Here is a 25,997-nt window from a genome sequence, read left to right as displayed (position 1 = left end):
CCAATAATTCTCGACCAGATATAGCTTTATCTGTAAGCTTATTAGCAAGATTTAGTTCTTCCCCAACAAAAAGACACTGGAATTGTATTAAGCATATATTTAAATACCTCCGAGGGACCATTGATATGGGACTGTTTTATTCAAATGAATCCAAGTCACAACTAATAAGTTATGCATATGCAGCATATTTGTCCGATCCACATAAAGGTCGATTCCAGACAGGTTATTTACTCACATGTGGAAGTACAACTATATCATGGCGTTCAACAAAACAAACTATAGTTGCTACTTCTTCAAATCATGCAAAAATAATAGCCATTCATGAAGCAAGTCGATAATGCGTTTGGTTGAGATCAATAACTCAACATATTCAGGAAACATGTGGCCTTCCTTTTGAGAGGAATATTCCAACAACATTATACGAAGATAATGCTGCATGCATAGCTCAACTAAGAGGAGGTTACATTAAAGGAGACAGAACAAAACATATTTCACCAAAATTCTTTTTTACTCATGATCTTCAAAAGAAGGGTGAAATAGATGTTCAATAAGTTCGCTCAAGTGATAACTTAGCATATCTATTCACTAAGGCATTACCAACCTCAACATTTGAGAAGCTACTATAAAAATTTGAATGCATCGTCTTCGAGACATTAAGTGATGTTTCCAACAAGGGGAGTAAATACGCGTTGCACTCTTTTTTCCTTAACTAAGATTTTGTTCCATTGGGTTTTCCTGGTATGATTTTTAATGAGGCAGCAAGCAATGCGTATTACAAATAACTATGTGTAGTACTTTTCTTTCACTAGAATGTTTAGTTTACATGGACATACAAGGGAGAGTGTTATGAATAAATGTGGATGCCATGTGGCCATCACTGTAGCATACTCTTTTGCCCAAGTTTTACTTTTGCTTATAAATAGACATATGTGGTGTAGATGAAAATCATCGAGAAAGAGAAAATAGAAAATAGAAAAGTACTACTCATTGCTTTCTCTTTCTTTCTATGTGCCTTTTGTTGCTTTTTAATTTTAATACACAATTTTATTTTATAACACGAGAATTTAATGCTTTTAAGATATGGATTCAATAGAATTAATCCTGGTCTAAATTCTATATATGTGCAGCCTAGTCTCTGTCCGTGTGGACTCCATGCAAGTCGTTACGAAGCGCCATCAGCCCAGGTTTGACCAAACTTTTATGAAAAAAGTAAGTGAGTTTCTATCGCAGCAAAAAATAGTTTTTCCCATAAGCACTTTCAGAACCTTGGCCGAGAATAAGTTACTGCTCTAATGTTGTAAAAAATATTTTTTAAATTGATTAAACAAATACAAACTGCTACCTTATAAAGTTGTTTTTCGACAAATGCAAATTTTGGAAGCTTTACCATATGGGGCTATCCGCTATTACTTCTCATATTAAAGACTATCTTTTGACTTGTAACAAAGTCTTCTTTACACTATCAACTTTGTCAGTACTATATTATCACATGACTAAGTTAAATTATAAAAATAATATGAGGATGTCACTTTATTCGAAATCTAAACAAAGATTAGAACGCACCATGATGTTGAAGTACTTCAATATTTTGTTATGTTGTAGAATTTTCTTATCAGCCTGATTAATGGCCAAGATCATTATTCTCATCCTGCATTTTCTTTTTTCTTTTTTGCTCAAACACAACTTCTTACACTCCCAACAGCACTTATAGCTCTAATCTCAAAGCCCTTTTATCATCTTTGTCCTCTAATGCAGTGCTGGCTTTAGAGTGAAGTTAATAAAGCAAAGGCCTTAGGCCTCCAAATTTTTGGGGCCTCATTTTTCACTATTATAGGTTTATAGATTAATTTTTGAAAAAATTAAATATTTTAAAGTAAAAAGTATAACTTTTTTTTTATAATGTGGAGTATATGATTATGATTATAACTTTTTATATATTTGTTTTGCATAGTTGCACAGGACAAAAAGTTTGACACAGATCTGAAAGTTATATGGCTTAACTTGAAAGCTAACAAAGATGACCGAGAGTTCTGGAATTATGAGTGCAGGAAATATGGACTTTTTTCAAGTGCGGCTCTCCCACATAGTGCTTACTTTGACACAGTGGTACGGATAAATGACAAGATGATTGCAACAAACAAAAACAATAATCTACATGACTACTTGTTTGGACACTGCGCTGAAGAAGCTTATTTCATGCACAGCAAGTACTGATCCAAGAAGATATGGGCAAGCCAGGTCCAGCATTATAATTCCAAGTGAGTAAATTCTAGTCTTAATTAAGGTCCTGAATTAGTGGCTGGCATACGTGCATCGGGATGCACGTGAGGCGCATGGGATGCACATGCGACGCACGAAATGCACGTGTGACGGACGCAAAAGCTAGTTTTATTCAATATACTTTAGACCTCGTATTAAAATTTGACTTTAGGCCACAAATTCCATTGAGCCGCCCCTGCTCTAATGCTTCGAGGCCTAACAGATTATACAACTCCACAGCTGGTCACACGGGGTACGACATAGCTTATGGCATGTTTTTATGTAGGGGAGACATTTCCCTTAACGACTGTCAAAATTGTGTGTCAACAGTTGTTAAAGAAATAATCTCAGAAGATTACTGTCCAAACGGAAAAATTATTGTCTTTTGGGTTGACGAATGCCTAGTACATTACTCAAATGGACCTATCTTTGGTACGCCGACAAGATATTCTTGGTGTACTACACAGAGTTTTAATAAACCAAACAAGCTCTTGTCACTGCTTGGAAATGTGATGTTTGGATTAGAAACTGTGGTTGCAAATCAAAACAATCGTTCGGGGAAAAAATTTGCTACTAAAGAAGCCAATTTTTCGTCGTTCCATTTCCAGAGAGCTTATACATTCGCACAATGCATACCTGATCTCTCTAATTCTTCTTGTGAAAATTGCCTGATAGCTGCTATCAGAAACTTAAGTGATGGCACGAGAGGTGGTAGAGTTCTGCTTCTAAGTTGTACACTTAGGTACGAGTTGTACCCTTTTTACAACGTTACTGCATTCGTGACACCACCTGCACTACCAATTTGCGGTTCTCCTCCACCTTCTTCGCCCGGTTCTACAAACAACAATAGTGGTAATTTCTTTACACGTGTTGTTCTCTAATTTAGTGGTTAAATCACTTGATTGAACTCAATTTGCACTTTATTAAGGGATTTTTACATTGCATAGCTGCTCACCAAAATAATAGTCGGTAAATGTATATTTATTGTATATATACATATAGTGTGCATATGTTATACATAACTAGTGTATAGCTTTTTTATATATGGCTAGTAGGTGTAATTAATTTTGGTGAGCACCCAAATGTGTAACTTTCTCTTTTTCAAGTATGCACGATCTTAAGTTTGTGAGACTCCTATAATCCTTCTAGACTTGCTCAAAGTGAAACTGTTACCCACTTATTTGTTGATGTGACACAGAGAGTGAATTTGATCAACACGAGGAGCATCAGAAGTAAAAGCAAGACAAAAATTTGCATGTTATTGCCTGAAAACGTCATATTCTGGCCAAACACGAACTTCGCAGGAAAGGACCCAAATCAACAAGATCCATACATTTGAACAAGTTTGGGTGGGGTGTCATAGGATCGCGCAAACTTAAGATGTGTAGCCGAAAAATGAGACAAGTTAAAGGGTAATCATGTGTTCTACCTTTCTGTTACCAAATTCAGTATTATGACCTTTAGTTGGATGACCACGTGTGAAATTGAACTTGATAATCGTGTTCATTCTATATATTGTTGCTCTTCATATAAAATGGCAACAAAATAAAATGTTTGACAACATCCATCATTTCTAGTTGTTTATTTGTTTGATTGTGTTTGGAACCGTATATTTCTTCCACTCTATTCAGTATAAACAAACAGATTCGCGATTTCAGTTTAATGTTTTGAATAAAATTTTGTTTAACTGATGCAGGAAAAGGGGTACTTGCATCTGGCGTAATCGCTGCCATAGTTGTTTCAATTCTGCTCTTCTTTTCAATTTCTATTGGCTAAGAAGTAGAGCTTCGCGAGAACTCAATGTTATAGAAGAGATAACAGGTAAAGTGTCATAACTAGAACAACAGGAGGAAGCATTTTTCATTTAATTATTTCCAAGTTATTGTCACCAAAAGTATTAACGTAGCATCTGCTGAAACTTTCGGAGTTTCTTTATTGTCTAAATGCAGATGAAATTTCAACTGTTGAGTCTTGTAATATCAATTGAACACTATTCGAGCTTCCACGACTAACTTCTCAACTGACAACAGAATTGATGAAGGCGAATTTGGTGTTGTCTACAAGGTGAAGTCAGTTTTTTAGACACAAGGGGTGTGTTTGATATGCTAAAGTTGTTTTTCAAGAAAGCGTTTTTTACGAGAAAGTCATTTTTTAGTATTTGGTTATCAGGTGAAAATGGGGAAAATGAGTTCCCTCACTTAATTGGCAGGTGTTATTTTTCTTACAACTACTATATTCAACTTATAGTTTCATCTTCTTTTCCTACTAACACTTAGACGTTATTATTAGTCTTTAGGACTCAAAAAATTAATTAAAACACTCTCAAAAATATTTCTCACTCATCAGGGATCGGAAACATTTTCAAGGAAAATATTTTATGTTTTTTCAGGAAACATTTTCCATGGAAAACGACTTCGGTCGTACCAAGCACATCCAAGAACTCAGTCCATCTTCCAGTGTGTTCTTGACTTATATTGATATTTTATTACACTCTCAGGGTAAACTTCCTAATGGACAAGAGATAGCCGTGAAGAGGCCATCAAGAAGCTCAGGGCAAGGAATAGAAGAATTTAAGAATGAGATCGATCGTATCGATCGTATCGATCGCGAAGCTTCAACACAGAAATTTAGTGAGACTACTGGGATACTGCTTTGGAGGAGAGGAAAAGATACTTGTCTATGAATTTGTCCCCAACAAAAGCCTCAACTATTTCTTATTTGGTTTGTTCCAATCTGATAACATTCATTTTTATATATTCTTCTTGTTTCTATAATTGCCTATGTGGAAATAGCAATTGCAGAATGCAAGGTAAGGCTGCCTACAATAGACCCAATGTGGTCCAGCCCTTCCTTAGACTAATGGCCGAGCCACAATTTTCCCTAAAGGGGGGTTATACTATAAACAAGTATATATACACAATGTCAAGGGGATTCAACATATAGTATTAAACATTAAAGAATTGTTTCTGACCTATCTTCTTGGATGAGGATAGCTTTGTCCCTGCTTGGACCACGCACATAGCGGGAGCTTAGTTACATGACTGCTTCTGTTTCTTGGTCCTATACAAAGATGCATGCATTTTCTTAATCTACTGAAAAACTAGCTTCAGCAACTTACATATTACAGTTTGCATAGAGGGATTTTTATTAAGAGGCGGTTCATGTTATCATTGCATATTTTCTTAATTCCCATATTTACAAAGTTGGATTTCACATCCTTTTTGCCTAAATAAAACCATGTTTTATACAAACTTCTAGATCCTGAAAAGCAGCAGTTACGAGATTGGTCGAGACATTACAAGATTATTGGAGGGATTGCACGTGGACTACTTTACCTTCACGAGGACTCTCGCCTCAGAATTATACACCGTGATCTCAAAGCAAGCAATATACTCTTAGATGTAGAAATGAACCCCAAAATATCAGATTTTGAAATGGCAAGAATATCTGGGATTGATCAAAGTGAAGTAATAACAAACAGGATTGTTGGGACATAGTAAGTTTTAAAACTATGTTGATATATACTATTATCTCGTGTTTGCCAACGAATCATTCAATATATGCACACTTCCTACATAGAATATGAAAGCTGTAAAGACCTTTTTCTCTTAAGAATACGTTTTTTCTCACTAACCTTCCTGCTTGTTTGGTTGTTTATAGCAGTTATATGTCACCAGAGTATGCTATGCACGGACAATACTCTGTTAAATCTAATGTTTTCAATCAAACGGTGCTGAAGACCTTCTTAGCTATGTAAGATTACATTCATAAATATTATATCTACCATTCCACCCGTGAAGACCTTCTTAGCTATGTAAGGTATTCAGTTTGTCGTACATTATAAAGGGAAAAGATTCAAATTTATTCCTGAAGTATTAAATTTTTCGTGCATTTGTCCTCTATCTACCTTTCCACCCAAGAAAGCCCCACATTGTTAATTTAGTCCTAGATTAGCCCTTCACTCTAGTGGCTATCCAGCTTGGCTCTGACATTTTGCCACGGTGGACCACGTCGACAAACAAATGATTCAAGTTTACTCCTAAGAACGTCTGCAATAATTTGGAGCGTACTTTTGAACAGTTGACAAGGTTCAAATATACACCTGAACAATTGAAAAAGATCCAAATATACATCTAGATGGCCTTCACCGTATCAGGTCAATTTTCACAATAGCATATCGTTAGTGAAAGGGGCATATTTGAGACAAAAATGTTAAGGTGTGGCCTCCTATGAATCGAAAGGTAACATGAGGGAATATATAAGACAAATCGGAAATGTCAGGGGTATATTTGGGCATTTTCCTTTTTATAAGTGCAACTATATAAGTTCTTTTTTATGCTAACTTTTGAATGATTCATGGATAAATCTTGTAGGCTTGGAAGCAATGGAGAGATGCCACACCATTGAACATAATGGATCCAATATTTGGAGAGTCATACTCGAGAAATGAAGTGATACAATGTATACATATTGGATTGTTATGTGTTCAAGAAGATGTGAATGAAAGACTTACAACGACATCTGGGGTGCTCATGCTTAGTAGTTACTCTGTTACTATGCCGACGCCTCAACAACCTGCATTCTTTTTTCGTAGTCGAACAAAGATGCTACCAAAAGGGCTCGAGTCGGATTAATCTACGAGCAAGTCAATGCCATTGTCTATGAATGAAGTATCCATTACAAAACTGCAACCAAGATAGATGGATACAACAATGTAGTTTAAGTTCATCGTTTTCTATGAACGAACACGTGCTGTTTCAGGTCATTTAACCTGATGGTGTAAAAAAAAATATGTACTGTCCTAAAATTCTATGTGTAATATGGAGATATTAGGCGATTGAATGAGATTACAATGAATTATATTCCTATAATCCTATTTAGATGTGTGTATTTCATTATTTCAGGTGCACCATATTAATATAGGATCAACTTAAATTTTGGTCCCTGTTCTTATAGGATTTTGTGAATAATTCATAGTAGTATGTCTAAAAGACTAAAACTTGGTACCAATTCCCCCCCGACTTTATAGGAACATGCAAATTTTAGTTTTCAGTTCAATTCAATTAAATCTGAATGAAAAGTTAGTGGCTGCTTGGATCTTAGTAAAATAAAATTGAATCTTTGCAAGGTATGATATCTGGATATTTGTTCTTTCAACTTAACGACCTACCATTATGGAAATGCAAAAACTTAAATTAATGTTAATTGTTCAAAGACATAGTGATTTTGTCTCAAATTTAAATATTTGAGTAATATTCTGATTATTATGAAAAGAATGTAAAAGAAAAAAATTAATAACCTCGGAAGAGAAAAACAAAAAAAGTAGTGTGGCTGCTGGGATTCGAGCCCAGGTCTCCACGGCCACAACGTGGAATTCTCACCACTAAACTACAGCCACTTTGTTTTTCCGTTTAGCCTAGTTAAATATAAGTACTAGTATCCCAATTTAAATGAGGGTTGACCTATTTAGGGAGTTAAACAACTCTTTCTTTGACTATGATTTTCTCCAACTCTTTCCATATATTGTAAATTATTAATTATACAACTTATAATATTTTTTATGTAGTTTTCAAATATGTAAATTTTATTATACTCGAATAATTTATGTTTGAAATTGAGTTAAAAAAAAAAAAAGAATTGTTCAACTTTCAAAATAGGTCAATCCTCATATAAATTGGGACGGAGAAAATACTTAGTAGTCATGAAAGTAAAGTACAGGTTGTTTTTTTTTTTTTTTGAATAATCCTTTATCTATTACTACAGGGCATTGGGACAAGGTGTAGGCCCAGAGCCAACAATTCTAATAAGGAACCTTTAAAAATATTATATTAAAAGTTTTCTTTATATTAAGGGAATTCAACAAATTATATACTCCTTCACAATCGAAAGCTTCACCACCGGTAGGGAGAAGGCTAGAAATGCAAGGAGAAAATTAAATCCATAAATGAAGTATGACAAAAGTAACTAAATATCAAACTTTCCACCGTTTCTCACGCTTGTTACAAAGACTTTCGAATTGGACAACTTACCAATCTCTCCATAAAAAATAAAAATAAAACACCACAAACTTGCATCAATTCTTAATGACAAACACATTATTTAAAAACTCAAAAGAAAAACAAATTATATGGTTGACCACTAGACGTGCCATAATCACTTCAAAAATAAATATAAACTATACTTTTCTAGCTAGTTGACCCTTGTGCAAACTTTTCTAATTTCACCTTGATTTCCAGTGAGCACTTGAATCCTTCCCATTTTCACCATAGACTCACCAAAGTCCTTAAAAAATGTAGAACCATATGGATTAATTGCTTGTTTTTTGAGATAATCTTTAGTTTCATCATCATTAAGTAAAGCAGAATCAGAAGTAAATAGTCCCCTTCTTTTAGCCACAAGTGAGTAATAAGAATTATCAAATGTCCTAACACTTCCAGGGTCCATTTCCACTATGGTATTTTGATCATTTGGTGAACATTTGAGTTTCAATCTTTTTATGTAGTTTGGGTCCAAAGAGGGATCTGCATCTCCTTTTCCAGTGAAGTTGTATAGACGGTTGTTGAATGATGAGCAATGTGATATTCCAATTGTGTGAGAACCTATAAGAAAAAAGAAAATGCAAAGAAAGAAGCACAAAATTCGAATATTAGCTAGTAGTTTACATGCATGCCATAGTACTAATTAAGCTAGAAGAATGGAGTAAAATTCAAAAATAGTAATTTTTGGACATGTAATTGGAAAATAGTTAGAGATTCAAACGTCATTGAAAAATAGTCAATTTTTGGAATCCATGACGGTGTGTTTTAGCATCACAATGGCTATTTCTCAAACATAATTGGTTATCTTTTCAAAATCTCGTCTAAAAGTGGCTAGCCTAACAATTTTTAAATAAGTGTGAGTTTAAGTTTCACAAATAGCCATCTTTCAGCCTCTGCGATTGAAAAATAACCACTTTAATCTCAATGAGTTTCATTTGTGGAATTTGAAACTCCACAACAGTGATATTCTGAATTACAGGGCCAAAAAGTGGCCAGTGGGCATACTACTGTTAGTGTAAGAATTTTTTTTTCTGAAGTCATCTTTACATGTTATAGTAGGTAATGTATCTTATTTATTTTCAAGATTACCATTCCACGTTTCAAGAAGGCTCAATTGTAGAAATTCTTTTGTCTGACCCGGTAATGTAAAAATTCCTTGATAATAATTTCTAGAAGAATAAATCAATTACCTGATAATACAACTAGGTCTTTGACACTTAATCCCCTCTGCAAGAAATCTTGTTTCAAAACTGTTATGTTTGCAAAAGGAGGAGGCAAATTAAATAAGGCTTCTGTTATGTTTGACACCCTTCCATCTCTTCTCCCTGTTTCAACTTCCCAGAGTGGTCCCTTCATCTGAGATTTAAAAATTACAAAAATAGTTCAGTAATAAGAGACTGATCATGTGCTATATAGTAATGAGAATAGGGAATTAAAGGCTAATTTTATCCTCTCCAGACATTGTCATATCACATTAATTGCACATGTAAGCTCATGCGTGATATAGATTTAATTGATAATCACTGATAGTATAAAAGAAGTTTAACACCATCAGTACATTAATGAGAATGTTACTTTCTTATTTTTCAGATTACTAATGCCTTTTGTTATTAACAGTTACGTAAAATTATATACTATGTATTTTTTTTTAGATTACTAACGCCATTTGTAATGAATAGCTATGTATACCCATTACTTTTTAAATGACCTGATATTATAAAATATTTTTATTTTGTCAAATGTATAAAATTAAAGTTAAACTCAAGTGACAAGACATATAAAGTGGCAAAATGTAATTTCTTGTTACCCAGCCACAATAGGCGGTAAATTTAAGGATTTTAAGTACTTCAATACATACCTTAGTAGAATGAATTTTTACAGCACGAAATCACTTTTAAATGTTGTAGCAGTAACTTGTCGTATATTTTAAGATTATCAATTTCATATTTCGAAGAAATACACCTATAAATATCTTTTAAATGACGTGATAATGTAAACATTATTTTATACTAATCGTGCTTGTATACATTAATAAGGTGAGGATGCATGTTAACTAACCATAGTTAGATGCTAAAAGACTATATACAAAAACATGTCATCTATCTATTAGCTTGGTATAAACACCGGGTGTGGATAAGTTTTTACCTATGTAACGTTCATATTAATAATCAATTTTTACACCATCCAAGTTATCTTTAGCTGGTATAGCAAATAACATATTTTCTTTTTAAGATTTCAAATCCCACATTTCAAAGACGCTTAAATATAATATATTTTGAATGACTTGATAACGTAAAAAATATTTACACCGGCGGTATATAAAATTTAACATGTAGATTGTAATATTTACCGCAGCAGTGACATCTCTAGCTACTAGAGCAACAATATCAGCACAAGAAACTATTCCAGGGCAAGATTTTTCAAGAGCAGTCTTCACTCTATCAATAATTTGAAATCCTCTAAGGCTTAAATTTGGGATTGAATCCTTCTCAGCTTGTTTTGTTGGGGAATCCAACAGAAGTGATGCATCACAACCCTGCCAAAATATAGAGGAATACATAAGTAAAGATCTATAGTTAGACTGATGTGTATTTGGTCCGACGAAAGTCAATTTTTCACTAAAAATTCTATACGTGGAAAAATATTAATTAACCGCGATATGAAATATTTTAACACTTTCAGTTTTCCTAAAGTTAGTTTTCCATGTTTAGTTAATGAGTGAAAAATACTTTTTGAAACGACTATATAGTAAAGAATGATAATAAAAAAACATATCTAAGCGTGTTTCAATAGAATTACTGAGTAAAACAACAATAACAACAACAACATACCTAGTGTAATCTCACAAGTGAGGTCTGGAGAAGTATTGAGTACTGAAGATCAATAATAATGTCTAAAGTGCTAGTTAAAACAAGAAATATAAAATTCAGAAGACAATATACTATATAAGGAAAATGACTTCCATGCACCAGTGTGCATGGCTATGTGGGAAGTCATTTTTCTTATATTGGTGGAGAAAGGAAAACATTTTTTGATAACCGAAACACCAAAAAAAATGACTTCTGCGTGGAAAATATTTTTATAAAAAAAATTATTTTCTTTTCTTAATTTTTTCACTCAATACCCGTTTTGGACCCGTCTAGTCAGGATTTTAGTCGGATCCCATTTTAGAGGTAAAACGCTTCCATCAAAAGCGATTATATTTCTAGAGTTCGAAAGTGAGAATTCTCCTTAAGGATTAAAACCCACTTGCCACACCACCACAACCTTTTTGCGCAATATTTAAAAAGAGTTCATACAAAACTCAAAACACACTAATAAAATGGTAGTAATAAAATAATTTATTTTGCATACATACCCTAACAAAACAATCATGATAGTGCATTCTCAACAAAGGAGCAGCAAGACTAGGAACTCTTGATATAACATCATCAACAACTTCCTTCACTATCCACTCAACATTAGGGCATGTTTTGTGATAAAACCCTACTTTGAGTTCTTGTCCATTTGCATGGTTTGAAGCAAATGCAATAAGAAAAATAAGTGAAATCAAGAAACAATTTGCAAATTGTGAATTAGTAATTGCCATATCGTGGCTAATTAAGCTCAACAGTGTGTGGTTAATTTGAAGCAAATGCGAAGAGGATCCTCTCCTTTTATACTTAGCAGAACTAAGAAGACTTTTAATAAAAAAACATTTTCATTACATAATTGAGATGATTTGAAACAGTCGTGAAGAGATGTAAGAACGTGGCTTCTCTCATTTTCTTATGCTTCAAGTGGAATTATAGTCCTAATTGAATTCTAAAAAATATTTTTCTATTGCCTCAATGAACCAACTCATCAAATTGTGTGTTTATTAATGTTTAAGAGGAGGTGTTGAGGACGTTCCTTGAGGGGTCTTTTGCTATTAAATACAATTTTTCCGTTATCAAATATGAGATTATTTATTGTGTGTGGCACAAGTAATCTCACGATTACTTATATCACAATTTCCGTATAAATTTTATAACATATTCAATCTGAGATAACATTTCTGAGACAAAAAGTTATGGTGCAATAGATAGGATCTCTCTATCCTTAATGAGAAGTTGCAGTTTGAGCCTATCTCAAGGGTGTCAAGTGGGCCGGGCCGGGCCATTTAAATGTGGGCCACAAGGGGCCGGGCCGGGCCGTAAGTTAAGTGTGCCGGGCTGGGGGCCGGGCTTGGAGAGGGAAAGGGTGTCCGGCCCAGCCCACCTCGGATAGGGGCTACACGTCGGGCTAACCGGGCCCGTTAGTGGGCCGGGCTGGGTTTTAGTTAGTGGGCCGGGCCAAGTTTTAGTTAGTGGGCCGGGCCGGGTTTTAGTTAGTGGGCCGAGCCGGATTTTAATTATTTTAAAAAAAAATTCTAATGCTAAAATTTATTAAGTTTAATACTTTAAAATCTAGTTGTTGTCAACTTTATTTTAACCTTCAAGTTCCTTAAATTATACTTTGGCCCTATTTTCAAACTATAAATACCATTCATTCTTCTCCATATTATCTCACTATTCCCTACTCTCCTCTTTCTCTAAATTTCCTACTCATCTAAATGGGAACAATGCACATGAGTTTTGATACTAAACCAAAGTTCTTAATTTAATTATCCCATCTGATCCTAAGTCCTAATGTCATGTGCAGATTGTCACGTCTCCATCATCGGTGGAGACATTTCAATATGCTAAAAAATATTTAATTATTATTATATATAAAATATTTGAAACTAATAAGATTATATTAATATATTATTATATATATAACTAATAGTTTATATTATTATATAGTATACTGTATAACCTATTGAAATATTTTTGAACTTGTGTAAGCCAACAGCAAGATAGTAACTTAAAAGGGGTATTTGATTTATTTCACGCATCAGCAATTTCAGAGGCTTGTCATTTCACTGATTTTGTCAGCCTATTATAATGTTTTGTTGCTTTTGGGCACTGATCAATGTTTGTACCTCCTTGCAGAAATTTATCTTGGAGTTGCTACTTGTGTAGGATTAGTTTTACACAATTACATTTATAGTTCTATTTTGACTGCGTACAGATTATTATTCTTGTAAATAAAATTATAAATAAAATTATAACACAAATTTGAAAAGAAATTCAAAGGCTCAGTGAACCTTTAGTTTTATTAATCGATAATTGCAAAGTCGAATTTAAACTTTAAAGCTTACAAACTTACAACTACTTTTCTTTGATTTCGTAAACTTAAACTAGAAAAAGAAAATTCAATTTGACAACTCTTCAAATTTAAATCTACATATTTTCCACCATTTTATTCAATTCTTCCATATTAACATTAGGAGGAATTGGCTCAAAATTTTCATAATCGACATCTCCATACATTGGAGATGTTTGTACCGATGGATCTCCAAGCGACATTATATCTTAAAATTAATGGTTAAGTTTTAATTAACTAAAATAAGATTCTAACTATGGTTTGAATAATTAATAAATATTTCATATATTTGATTCCAAAATTTTAAGAATCCCACAATTATAGCTACAACTATTTTATTGGGATACAATGTTTTTAAAATACTTATTATTAGTAATAAATGTAATACTTATCTTTTTTTTTTTTAATTTGAAGTGGGCCGGGCCGGTGCCCCGGTGAGCCATCACCCGGGCTGATGGTGGGCCGGGCTGGTGGGCTGTCCACCTTGTCTGGCCCAGCCCCCTAATAAAACCCACCTAGCCCAGCCCCTTACACCTATTAGTGGGCTTGGGCCGGGCCGGTGGTGGGCAGGGTTTACCGGGCCGGGTTCGGGCTGGCCCGGCCCACTTGACACCCTTAGCCTATCTTGATAGAAATTAAGTGTATTTTTCTTTAAATCTTATATTGTGTTAATCTGAATTAATGCCTCAAAGCGGGTATCAAACATCGAGTAGAAAATAAAATAAAAAATAACAATCTTGGGATAAAATAATTAATCAAATGACAACAATACACTTCTCAAAATCCTTTAAGAAGACCAAACTAAAAATTGGGAACAAAAATTTATCTAAATTTATTTCGCCTAAAACACCCCTGTAAAGTCTAAACATCTTAGTATATATACACTAAATAATCTTGTTATAATTTATTTACCATATTATAATTTCAGTATTATAACTTGCTCATAAACCACGCGATCCCTCAACGATATAATTGGTGATACGGGTATTAAAATATGATCCTATAGCCGTCGTTAAGAACAGCTCATTGAGGACTGTCATTTCCAGTACTTTTAGTGTTAATTAAAAGATTATTTTTGTAGTTGACTTTGCTGGTAACATGCCTCTATCAGTTAATAATCATATAAACTAACAGATAAATATAAAAAAGAATGGAACTAGCAGAATTACTACTTGATGTGCTTTTTCCAGACAAGATTAACATGACATCACTTACGACCTAACCGCAATAGAACTATATATGGTTGCTATAAATTACTCACTCCGTCGGGTGTTTGACTGAGCACGAAGTTTAAGAAATAAAAAAAGACTGAAACTTGTGGTCTAAAACGAGTAAAAGAAATTTGTGTGGCTAAAAATCATTTCATTACGGGTAAAAAGGTAAATTTAAAGTTGAATTGTTACTAATAGAGAAAATTATCATTCTTTTTTCGATTGATTAAACAAGATAGAGTGTCACATAAATTGAGACCGGGAGAGAAAGAAGCAATTTGGGGACTTACAAAAATACATTTTGATCGTTTAAACAATTATTATATAGAGTTCGTGATTAGGTGAAGGCTTACAAAGAATGATATGTTTGCAAGTTAATAAGGCGGCTTATATTAAGCAACCCATTATTGGAGAGGTACGACAGTAATTTGGTAACAAGCATTTACGTAAAGATAAAATAGCAAAGGTCAGCAATTGCCAATATCAATTTGATACAGAAAAGGGCCATCATAAAATTTTGACTTGAGGTTTTTTTGGGGTTACTTGGTTTCATGGTCCAATATACATTTTTTTTAGTTTTATTTCAAATTTCGAGAAAAATCATTTTTACAGGTAAAAAATTTAAAAATATAATATACAAGATCCCTTTAAGTTTATTTGATCAAAGCCACAAGTCAGATGAGAGGCAACAATCAACATTTTCGTAGGAGGTTATGCACTGAAGGTATATAAATTTTTTATGTCATCAGGTGAACTTGATCTATAACAATAAGTTACTCTTAAGTATACATTGTGTATGAAGCATAACTGATGTGAAAAACGATCATAGTTAACAAGATTTCTGATGCTAATGTTTCTAGACATTGTTTGCAGATTTTTTCTTTTAGCTTCAAACTCTCAGGAGTATATTCTTTTAGCTTCAGACATTGTTTACGTTACAAAAACTCAATGGCAGGTCCAAAAGAAGCAAAAAAGACTGAAAAAAAAAACTACAGTTTTTCTGGATCGATGATATTTTTATTTAAATATTATTTTCACATGAAATAATTTTTAAAATTTGATTAATTTTAAATTTGTGATTATTTTCAAATAATAATCGTAAAGTTGACTATTTTTGAACTTTTTCTACGGACCTCACCGAATAGAGTCCCAATAACTTTTGCAGGCTGACGCTAAAAGCCCACTATTCTACCTAAATGAACTTTTTTTGGGCTTCTGTATTTGCATCTTTAGTGTAATTTACATAAATATAACCATTTTTTATTGAAAGATCGTTGAGAGATTAGAGGTTTTCTTTTAGGATTTAAGTTATTTATGTATACACACGACGATGAGACCTGTTTTGTTGTAGGCTACTTACCATATGTTATAGCTAGCTACTTACCATCAATGAATGTTCATTGGTGAATTTACCTGAAATTACCTTTCAAATATAACATGATTGTGTAAACATTTTTTTTTAGCAACTCTTTCGGCTAATATGCTTCGTATTTGGGTTTATAAATTATTACTAAATTGGAAATCAAGTAGCATGTGTGCTGATAGACTCAAATATATGCATCTATACCCAAAGTCAAATTGAGGATTTAAAATTTATAATTCTGGATTTGAAGTTTATTAGTTTTCAATTTATTATATGTACATATTCGATAAATTTCTCAATAAATATACAAATTTGGACCAAAATTACTGGATTATGTCGAACTTGCACTTCTCATGCTAGCTCTAACTCTGTCTGCATATAACTTGCATATCGCATTATATTGAGTTTTTTTTTAAAGATATGACTATATATTAAGAGGATTATTGCGGCAGATACATAAATAACAAACTAATATGGTGCTACTCAATACCATTGGAAGATAATTTGTATTTAATCAAAGTAAAACATGGAATAAGTTCAAGAAAAAGAGCAGTCAATCCCATAACACCCACAAGTACAGCATAAGACCATTTCCATCTATTGCTTGGTGCTTCCTTCTCAATTCCTTGGAATATATTTACAATGGTTAGGATTATCAATGCATAACCAAAACAATTATGGTATATCACCCAATATTTCCTGTATACATTTTCTTCATCCGGCAGCAAACATATCGCCAAAACCTAAAAATGATTGATCATCAATTAGTTGTGTTAATCAACAACTAAATCAATTGTGAAAGCAGACGGGGATCAATTATAGGAGCAATGGATGCATGTGCATCCACATTTATCACAAAGTTTTTAGTACATTTTTAAGTAAAAAGACCTGAATTTGAGACAACGACATAGGCTAGAGTTGCTTAAGGACCATGATGATCGTGTATCATTCGGGAAAAGCGAATGTCATGCCATATTATCTTAAACTCAAAACTTATGCTATCTTTATCAGTCTATGCCAAATAATGACACATTTCTTTATTTCCTTAATGAGAAGCTTTTAGAGCCACGCAAATATTATGACATGTTTGAACTATGAAACTACAAGCTTCAAAAGTCTTATAACCACATAAATATTATGACATATTTAAGAACATAAATTTTAAAAGTCTTTCTTTATTTTTTAAACAATAGAGTACGTTCATTTCTTAGGTCACTGAACTATTAAGAATAGGTGAATAGAATCACTTTTCGTTCTTTTGCATTAGAAAAGTCACTGACCTTTGACTATTTCGCTCAAATGGTCACTCAAGTCGGAAAATGATATATCCGACTACTTTTCATAACATGACACCTAATATTTTAAGCAAAAAAAATATATATTAAACCAAATCCATGCATGAACTAGTTTTATGTCTTGGATCCGCCTCCACCTTTTTGGAACGAATTTGTTGAGAATATAATTAACTAAATAAAGTGTGTTCTTTCTAACAGCTTAAAGCTTTTAGATGAGACGTCCACACACTTCAACATGGTATTAGAACAGGCAGAAGTTCTGGGATTGAAGCCACCCGGCCACTATCAAAAGAAATTTTCACGTGCTTAGCCCATGAAAAACGAATCAGGCCCGCACGTGAGGGGCCGTGTTGAGACTATAATTAACTAAATAAAGTGTGTTCTCTCTAACAGTTTAAACTTTTAGATGAGATAGTCACACATATAATTCAAGAAAATTTAGGTCTTACTTGGATTGTAGTGAAAGTGAAGATTATAGTGCCAAGAATTCCATGGGTGCTCATCATGGTGTGTTCTTTGGCTGAATTTCTGATTGAAATGCCAATACCCCATCCAACTGAGCCCAAAATGAACCCTGCTACTTTAGAACGAACATGAAGAGGGTACCATTCATCACATTTCAAAGGGGGTCTTTTGTAATATCTTGCAATTATTACCCCTATAGGCAAGAGGATTCCCCATCCAAAAATGTTTACAACCCCATGAACCTGCGGTGAAATATAAGAAATGAGATTTATGGTGACATAAAAGACGTTTTAGCTAATTAAACTACAAGAAATGGAACTTTCCGAAAGAAAATGAAAGGTTGTCTAAAAAAAAATCACCAAAATTTTACTATCAGTATTATATTTTGAATTCGTAATGTATTTTTTGTTTTATACCTGTGATCGCATGTTTTAGAGAGGAGTCCTCCCCATCACATGATTGAAGCACAATTGTACTTCACACAACGCAATTATAAGCATTCACTTCAATTTTGTATTGGCTTGGGAATGCCCAATTCTCTCTGAGATTTTGTGGAGGTAGCCTTAGAACAACGGTGAAGTTGTTTCCATGTGATCCATAGGCCAGGGATTCGACCGGTAAAGCAGTCACTAATGCTTGCAGTAGGGTAGACTGTCTGCACCACACCTCCTGGGATGCGGTCCTTCCCTAGATCTTGCTAACGCAGGATGTTTTGTGCACAAGACTATCATTTTAAGGTTCTATATATCTCCCAGCCACCCAAAGGCAGCATAACTAAGGAAAAGAATTGTATAATTTTAGAATGGCAATTGGTTTAGTGCTAAAATTATACCAATTGAATCCACCCACTTAAAATCTTGAATTCATTTGTGAAGAAGTATTTTGATGGGAATAAAATAGACCCGCAAAAATAATATTCACGGTATTAGTGATAAACGCGGAACACTAACTTATGGTTAAATCAGCAAGAATAAAATGCAGCAATAATGACACCAAGATTTTATGTGGAAACCCTTCTGAATAAGGGAAAAACCACGGCCAAGAGGAGCAGCTGATATCACTATAGAGGAATTTTACACTGTGTAGTAACGAGTACAAATACTCCTAAGACCACTACACCCTCAAAAGAAATAACACTCTTTTGATTTTCTCACCTCACTACAATATCACTCACACTCTATTTTTCTTCACAGACTATTTTCTTACAGTCTATGGAATACCTCACTTTTGCTCTCACTCAGATGTATTGTCTGAGATTTTGGTGTGTTACAAATGAACCATAAGCTGCCTATTTATAGGAATGAATTTCCTATGGTGAGGTAAGCGCTTACATCACGATTATGATGAGGTAAGCGCTTACATCATGAAAATGTGAACAAAGAAATTGGCTTGTTAGCCAAGTCCACAATTGTTGCCAATGTATAATTTGTCAAAGGAAGAAAAATCTTCCTTTCTTAAAATATGGGATAGGGGACTGGACCCCACAAATCTCCCCCTCCAGTCCCATTCACCTGAAGGAGGGTACACTGGCTTCTAATTTGAGTGCATGCCGACAAGTTCTTTGCACGATTCAAACTTGTCTCTCGGTACCGCCTTGGTCAGCATATCTGCAGGATTTTCATTCGTGTGAATCTTCTTGACTTGGAACAATTCGCTTTCCAATTGCTCACGAATCCAATGATATCTGACATCGATGTGTTTTGTTCTCGCATGGTACATGGAGTTCTTGCTCAAGTCTATTGCACTCTGACTGTCACAATAGACAACATACTCCATTTGCTGCAATCCAAGTTCTTGAAGGAATCTCTTGAGCCATATCATCTCTTTGCCAGCTTCAGTAGCCGCAATATACTCCGCTTCCGTTGTAGATAGTGCAACACACTTCTGCAACTTTGACTGCCATGATATAGCTCCCCCTGAAAAAGTAAACAAATATCCAGTAGTGGATTTTCTGTTATCAAGGTCACCTGCCATATCAGAATCTGTATAGCCCTTCAAAATTGGATTTGATCCTCCAAAACACAAGCATTCATCTGATCTTCCTCTTAGATACCTGAGTATCCACTTCACAGCTTCCCAATGCTCTTTCCCTGGATTTTCGAGAAATCTGCTAACAACACCGACTGCATGAGCAATATCTGGTCGAGTGCATACCATTGCATACATTAAACTTCCGACGGCAGAGGAATAAGGAATCTTGGCCATTCTCTGTTTTTCCTCTGTTGTTGTAGGACACATCTTTTTGCTCAATTTCAGATGACCAGGAAGAGGTGTGCTAACCCACTTAGCACTCTTCATATTGAAGCGCTCTAGTACACGTTCTATGTACTTTTTCTGCGACAAATAAAGCTTCTTTTCATATCTCGAACGAGTAATTCTCATGCCCAAAATCTGCTTAGCATGACCCAAGTCTTTCATTGCAAAAGACTTACTCAACTGTTTCTTCAACTCGTCAATCCTGGAAGCATTTTTGCCTACAATCAACATATCATCCACATATAGCAGAAGGATGATAAAGTCACCATCAGAAAATCTTTGTACAAACACACAGTGATCTGAAGAAGTCTTCTTGTAGCCTTGCTCCCCCATAACAGACTCAAACTTCTTGTACCACTGTCTGGGAGCTTGCTTCAATCCATAGAGACTCTTCTTGAGTTTGCATACAAGATTTTCTTTACCTTTTTCCTTGAAGCCTTCAGGTTGTTCCATATAAATCTCCTCTTCTAAGTCACCGTGAAGAAAAGCAGTCTTCACATCCATCTGCTCAATCTCCAAATCAAGACTAGCAGTCAAACCAAGAACTGTCCGAATGGAGGACATTTTCACGACAGGAGAAAATATTTCGTCAAAGTCAATACCTTTCCTTTGACCAAATCCCTTAACAACCAATCTAGCTTTGTATTTGGGCTTCAAGCTGTGTTCTTCGGCTTTAACTTTGAACACCCACTTGTTCTTCAAAGCTCTCATGCCCTTAGGCAAGTTCACCAACTCATAAGTATGGTTCTCACGCAGAGATTTCATCTCATCTTGCATGGCTTCAATCCATTGATCCTTGTGCTCATCTTCCATGGCCTCCTCATAACATTCAGGTTCTCCCCCATCAGTGAGTAATACATACTCATTAGGTGAATAACGGGAAGAAGGAACATGCTGTCTAGTAGACCTTCTAAGTGGAATATCTGACTCATCCACGACTTCATGAGTAGGAGCATCTACTTCATCAATAGCAGCATCGTTATCATCATCAACATGCTGATCTGGAACATGATTCTGGGCATCACCATCGTCATCGAGCCCACCAACTTCATCAGCATTTGTATGAGGAACTTGATCAAGATTAACTAAACCTTCAGAACTTGAAGATTTTATCTTCTCCGCTTTGTTAATATCTTCAATGGTTTGATCCTCCATGAAGATAACATCACGGCTTCTCACAACCTTCTTCTCAATTGGATCATATAGCCTGTAACCAAACTCATCAAGGCCATAACCAATGAAGATGCACTGCCTTGTCTTGGCAGTTAATTTCGACCTTTCATCTTTAGGCACATGTACAAAAGCTTTACAACCAAACACTTTCAAGTGGTCATAGGAAACATCCTTGCCATACCAGACTCTGTTTGGAACATCACTTTGCAAAGCAACCGCAGGGGATAGATTAATAACATGTGCGGCGGTCAACAATGCCTCACCCCAAAAGGAATTCGACAACTTTGCTTCAGAAAGCAAACATCTGACTCTTTCCATCAAGGTCCTGTTCATCCTCTCTGCTAAACCATTAAGCTGAGGAGTCTTAGGAGGAGTCTTCTGGTGTCTGATACCCTGTTGCTTGCAGTATTCGTCAAACGGTCCACAATATTCACCACCGTTATCAGTACGAATACACTTCAGCTTCTTTCCAGTTTCTCTTTCAACTGAGGCCTGAAACTGCTTAAAGACACCCAACACTTGGTCTTTAGTCTTTAAGACGTAGACCCAAAGTTTCCTTGAGCAATCATCAATAAAGGTAGCAAAATAAAGTGCACCACCCAAAGTCCTTGTCTTCATTGGACCACATAAATCTGAATGCACCAACTCAAGCAACTCTGTCTTTCTTGAAGGAGGATGAGACTTGAAAGAAACTCTATTTTGTTTTCCAGCCAAGCAGTGCTCACACTTTTCTAATTTAGCACTTTCGAAATTTGACAATAATTTCTTTTTGGCCAGAACATTTAGTCCTTTCTCGCTAATGTGGCTAAGCCTCTTATGCCATAACGTTGAAGAGCTATTGCTCTCAACTGCATTCACCATATCAACACAGGTAGAGGCCGTAGTCCAGTATAGACCACGACGCTTTTCGCCACGAGCCACAATTATGGAACCTTTAGTAAGCTTCCACTTTCCAGCACCATTGGTACTGACATATCCCTCATCATCCAAAACACCAACAGAGATCAAGTGCAAACGAACATCAGGTGCATGCTTTACATTGTTTAAAACTAGTTTAGTTCCAATACTAGTTTTCAAACAAATCGTTCCAACACCAGCCACCCTGGATACAGTCTCATTACCCATACTCAAAGTTCCAAAGTCACCCGGAGTATAGGATGAGAAAAATTCCTTCCTTGATGTCACATGAGATGCGGCACCACTGTCCACAACCCAGCTTGACTCATCACAAGCAATATTTATCAGATCCGTATCAAGGACAGTAACAAGATCTTCTGTAGTGACAGCGGCAACACGATTGCCATCTTCTTTCTTTTCCTCCTTTTCTCTATTCTCTTTTTTCAAAATCCGGCAGAACTTCTTTGTGTGCCCTTTTTTCCCGCAATGATAGCAGTCAATATCTTTAAGTCTGCTTCTGGATTTGCTTCTATGATGTTCTCTATTTTGAGAACCACGATTCTTGCCTCTCCCCCTAGTGTCAGTCACCAAGACATCTGATGAGGAGGAACCTTGAGATTTTCTTCTCATCTCTTCATTTAAAAGACTGCTCTTGGCAAGATCCATAGAGATCACACCATCCGGAGCAGAATTTGATAATGAAGTTCTAATAATTTCCCAAGAATCTGGTAGGGAACCAAGTAGAAATAAGCCTTGAATTTCTTCATCAAAATTAATACCCATAGCAGATAACTGGTTCATGATCCCCTGAAAAATATTCAGATGATCTGTCATTGCGGAACCATCGTGGTATTTTAAACCCAACATTTGCTTTATCAGAAACATCTTGTTATTACCAGTTTTTCGAGCATACAAACTTTCAAGATGCTCCCATAGGGTCCGAGCATGTGTCTCTCCAGAAATATGGTTCAACACATTATCGTCAACCCACTGTCTAATAAAGCCGCAAACCTGCCGATGCAACAAATTCCACTCTTCATCTGATTTATTATCAGGCTTTTTATTTCCAAAGATAGGTTGATGAAAATTCTTGACATAGAGCAAATCTTCCATTTTGCCCTTCCAAATGGCATAATTTACGCCACTCAAAGTAACCATTCTACTAGTGTTGGCTTCCATCGTTTATCACAAATACAAATCTTATTTTATTCGAAGACCAAAGTAATTCTTTTCTGATGTGGAAGTTCAGACTGTGCTGCAACCACAGAGCATACTCAGACAGAACCTTGGCTCTGATACCACTTGATGGGAATAAAATAGACCCGCAAAAATAATATTCACGGTATTAGTGATAAACGCGGAACACTAACTTATGGTTAAATCAGCAAGAATAAAATGCAGCAATAATGACACCAAGATTTTATGTGGAAACCCTTCTGAATAAGGGAAAAACCACGGCCAAGAGGAGCAGCTGATATCACTATAGAGGAATTTTACACTGTGTAGTAACGAGTACAAATACTCCTAAGACCACTACACCCTCAAAAGAAATAACACTCTTTTGATTTTCTCACCTCACTACAATATCACTCACACTCTATTTTTCTTCACAGACTATTTTCTTACAGTCTATGGAATACCTCACTTTTGCTCTCACTCAGATGTATTGTCTGAGATTTTGGTGTGTTACAAATGAACCATAAGCTGCCTATTTATAGGAATGAATTTCCTATGGTGAGGTAAGCGCTTACATCACGATTATGATGAGGTAAGCGCTTACATCATGAAAATGTGAACAAAGAAATTGGCTTGTTAGCCAAGTCCACAATTGTTGCCAATGTATAATTTGTCAAAGGAAGAAAAATCTTCCTTTCTTAAAATATGGGATAGGGGACTGGACCCCACATATTTCTTTATAATGGAAAAATGGGGTAAAAGAAAAAAGAAAAAAATGGTTCTTACAACTCGAAGGCGGCGATGATGGCGCTCATGTGCACGTCTAAAATTCCATGACTTGAAATCTGTAGTCACTCCTGTATTATGAGATTTGTGATGCCTATGGTGTGACTGGAGTTCTTCTTGAACAATAATAGCCTTTCTTCTCATATTGGCAACATACAAATCCTCTTTGCGTGAAGAAGAATTAGAATTGGCATTTGTTAAGTCTAACAAAAAAATCATACAAAGAATTGTGGCACCAATTATGGAAGTCATGCTAATTATTATTGCAGATGGAATTGTACAAAAAGTAGGGTCCAGGACATGAAAACAACAACTTCTATTTATACCTTAGACACATCTAATTTTTGGTATCTTCATACTTTATGATTTTCGTTTAAATATATAATAATGCACGTTAAAATTGTGGAAATTGGTACTTTCTTCGTCGTATTTTATTTGACACTGTTTGATCAGCACAAAATTTAGGAAAGAAAGAAAGACTTCTGAAAGTTGTGATTAAAACAATTCATAAACATTTGTGTGACTATAAATCTTCTTATTAATTAGGATAAAATGAGAAGTTTTAAAATTAAATTTTTTCTAAATATCAACATATATCTTTCTTTCTTGAATTAATTATGATGTAGCAATAACCTGTCATTTTTCGATGCCAATGATTTGATTTTTCGATGATTTGTATTTTTTAAGCAACTAACACATAATTTAGTGACTTTAGTATTATTGTATCGATGGAATTGTAAAAAAAAAAAAAAAAAAAAAAAAAAAAAAGTGAAGTCGAGGACATGACAACAAGAATTTCTGTTTATAACTTCCACAAATCTAATTAACTTAGTAGGCGTTTGGACATGCGATTTCATCTCATGAGATGAAATCAGCGTTGAACATGCGATTTCATCTCTGATTTCATCTCATGATATGAAATCCCAAACAATCCAAAAATGCATGATTTGGGATTTGAAATCATGATTTCAAAAAATATAAATGTAAATTTGACCCATACGTTTATATTTTGTAAAAAAAAAAACCCATAAATTTGGTAGATATATTTACCAATTATGTTTACCAACCATTTGTATTAAATATTAATCTGCAAGTTGGTAAAATATATTTATCAATCATGTTTACCATGTGGGAGGATTATATTAATGAGTAGTTACATTACTAATCATGTTAAATTTTCCTTTTTATTGAACTAAAGTTTGATCAATTGATGTTTTATTTTTTAGAAAGGTCTTCTAGTAGTGTATTAATTTTATTATGAACTATGATTTGCTCATTTAGTAAGGTTGTATAAGAATTGGGAAAATTTTGATGGTTTTCACAACTTGTGAGAATTTTATGTTTATGAAAAAAAATTGTAACTTAAGAAATTCAAACTGAATGTCCAAACATGATTTCATCTCATCACGAGATGAAATCATGTCCAAATGGCTCCTTAGTATCTTCATATTTTCGTGATTTTAGTTTAATAATGCGCATTAAAATTATGGTCTTTGGAATTTGTTTCACAACTGGATGACTTTTTTTTTTTTTTTTTTTGTCAGAATATATGCTTTACTTGTGACAGTAGAGTTAAATCTGTCAAAAAACTTTTGACCAGATTTTATTCTAATCTTCAGCATCTTTTCTGTCCTTTTCTACCCCACTTTTAAGAGCTGTCTACCCCACATTTGTACTTGTAATTTCAAAATAACTAAGCTACTTTATCCTTCATTAGCCTGGTTTTATTATCCCTGACCCTTAATGAAACTCCCAAGGGCGTCAATGATTTTGGGAAAACCGATTTAACCAGTCGAATCGAATCGTACCAAATCAATTAGGTTTATTTTTATAAATTAATGATTTTTATATAAATTTCTAATCGTATCAA

General features: G+C 34.6%; 2 protein-coding genes, 1 long non-coding RNA gene, 1 other non-coding gene and 1 pseudogene across 5 annotated transcripts; 2 read left to right on the top strand and 3 right to left on the bottom strand.

Moving 5' to 3' along the window:
- Nucleotides 1-955: 955 nt before the first annotated feature.
- On the top strand, nt 956-2,475 carry LOC132619052 (uncharacterized). Its single transcript, XR_009574486.1, has 3 exons — nt 956-977; nt 1,128-1,209; nt 2,049-2,475. It is a non-coding gene; the product is annotated as an uncharacterized LOC132619052 (long non-coding RNA).
- Nucleotides 2,476-2,531: 56 nt separating this feature from the next.
- On the top strand, nt 2,532-7,146 carry LOC132620186 (cysteine-rich receptor-like protein kinase 10; annotated as a pseudogene).
- Nucleotides 7,147-7,585: 439 nt separating this feature from the next.
- Nucleotides 7,586-7,657, bottom strand: TRNAH-GUG (transfer RNA histidin (anticodon GUG)). The gene has a single exon. It is a non-coding gene; the product is annotated as a tRNA-His (tRNA).
- A 415-nt stretch (nt 7,658-8,072) lies between these two features.
- On the bottom strand, nt 8,073-11,899 carry LOC132618497 (peroxidase 27-like). Its single transcript, XM_060333533.1, has 4 exons — nt 11,656-11,899; nt 10,648-10,833; nt 9,488-9,653; nt 8,073-8,858 (listed from the first exon to the last, which is right to left on the bottom strand). The coding sequence occupies exons 1-4, from the start codon at nt 11,884-11,886 to the stop codon at nt 8,449-8,451; spliced, it is 993 nt and encodes a 330-aa protein (XP_060189516.1). The 5' UTR covers nt 11,887-11,899; the 3' UTR covers nt 8,073-8,448.
- A 4,538-nt stretch (nt 11,900-16,437) lies between these two features.
- Nucleotides 16,438-24,400, bottom strand: LOC132618956 (cytochrome b561 and DOMON domain-containing protein At5g35735-like). 2 transcript variants are annotated; one of them, XM_060333939.1, is made up of 3 exons: nt 18,256-18,716; nt 17,824-18,081; nt 16,438-16,822 (listed from the first exon to the last, which is right to left on the bottom strand). In XM_060333939.1, the coding sequence occupies exons 1-3, from the start codon at nt 18,265-18,267 to the stop codon at nt 16,559-16,561; spliced, it is 534 nt and encodes a 177-aa protein (XP_060189922.1). In that variant the 5' UTR covers nt 18,268-18,716; the 3' UTR covers nt 16,438-16,558. The 2 variants fall into 2 exon arrangements, with proteins under 2 accessions (XP_060189922.1, XP_060189921.1); XM_060333938.1 differs by lacking the exon at nt 18,256-18,716 and adding an exon at nt 24,128-24,400 and having other exon boundaries at nt 16,440-16,822.
- Nucleotides 24,401-25,997: the final 1,597 nt, after the last annotated feature.

Source organism: Lycium barbarum, chromosome 11 (assembly GCF_019175385.1).
Source record: "Lycium barbarum isolate Lr01 chromosome 11, ASM1917538v2, whole genome shotgun sequence".
In the NCBI taxonomy this organism is placed as follows: domain Eukaryota; kingdom Viridiplantae; phylum Streptophyta; class Magnoliopsida; order Solanales; family Solanaceae; genus Lycium; species Lycium barbarum.
Note: the sequence above shows the minus strand (reverse complement) of the source record. Positions and strands in the feature narration are given on the sequence as shown.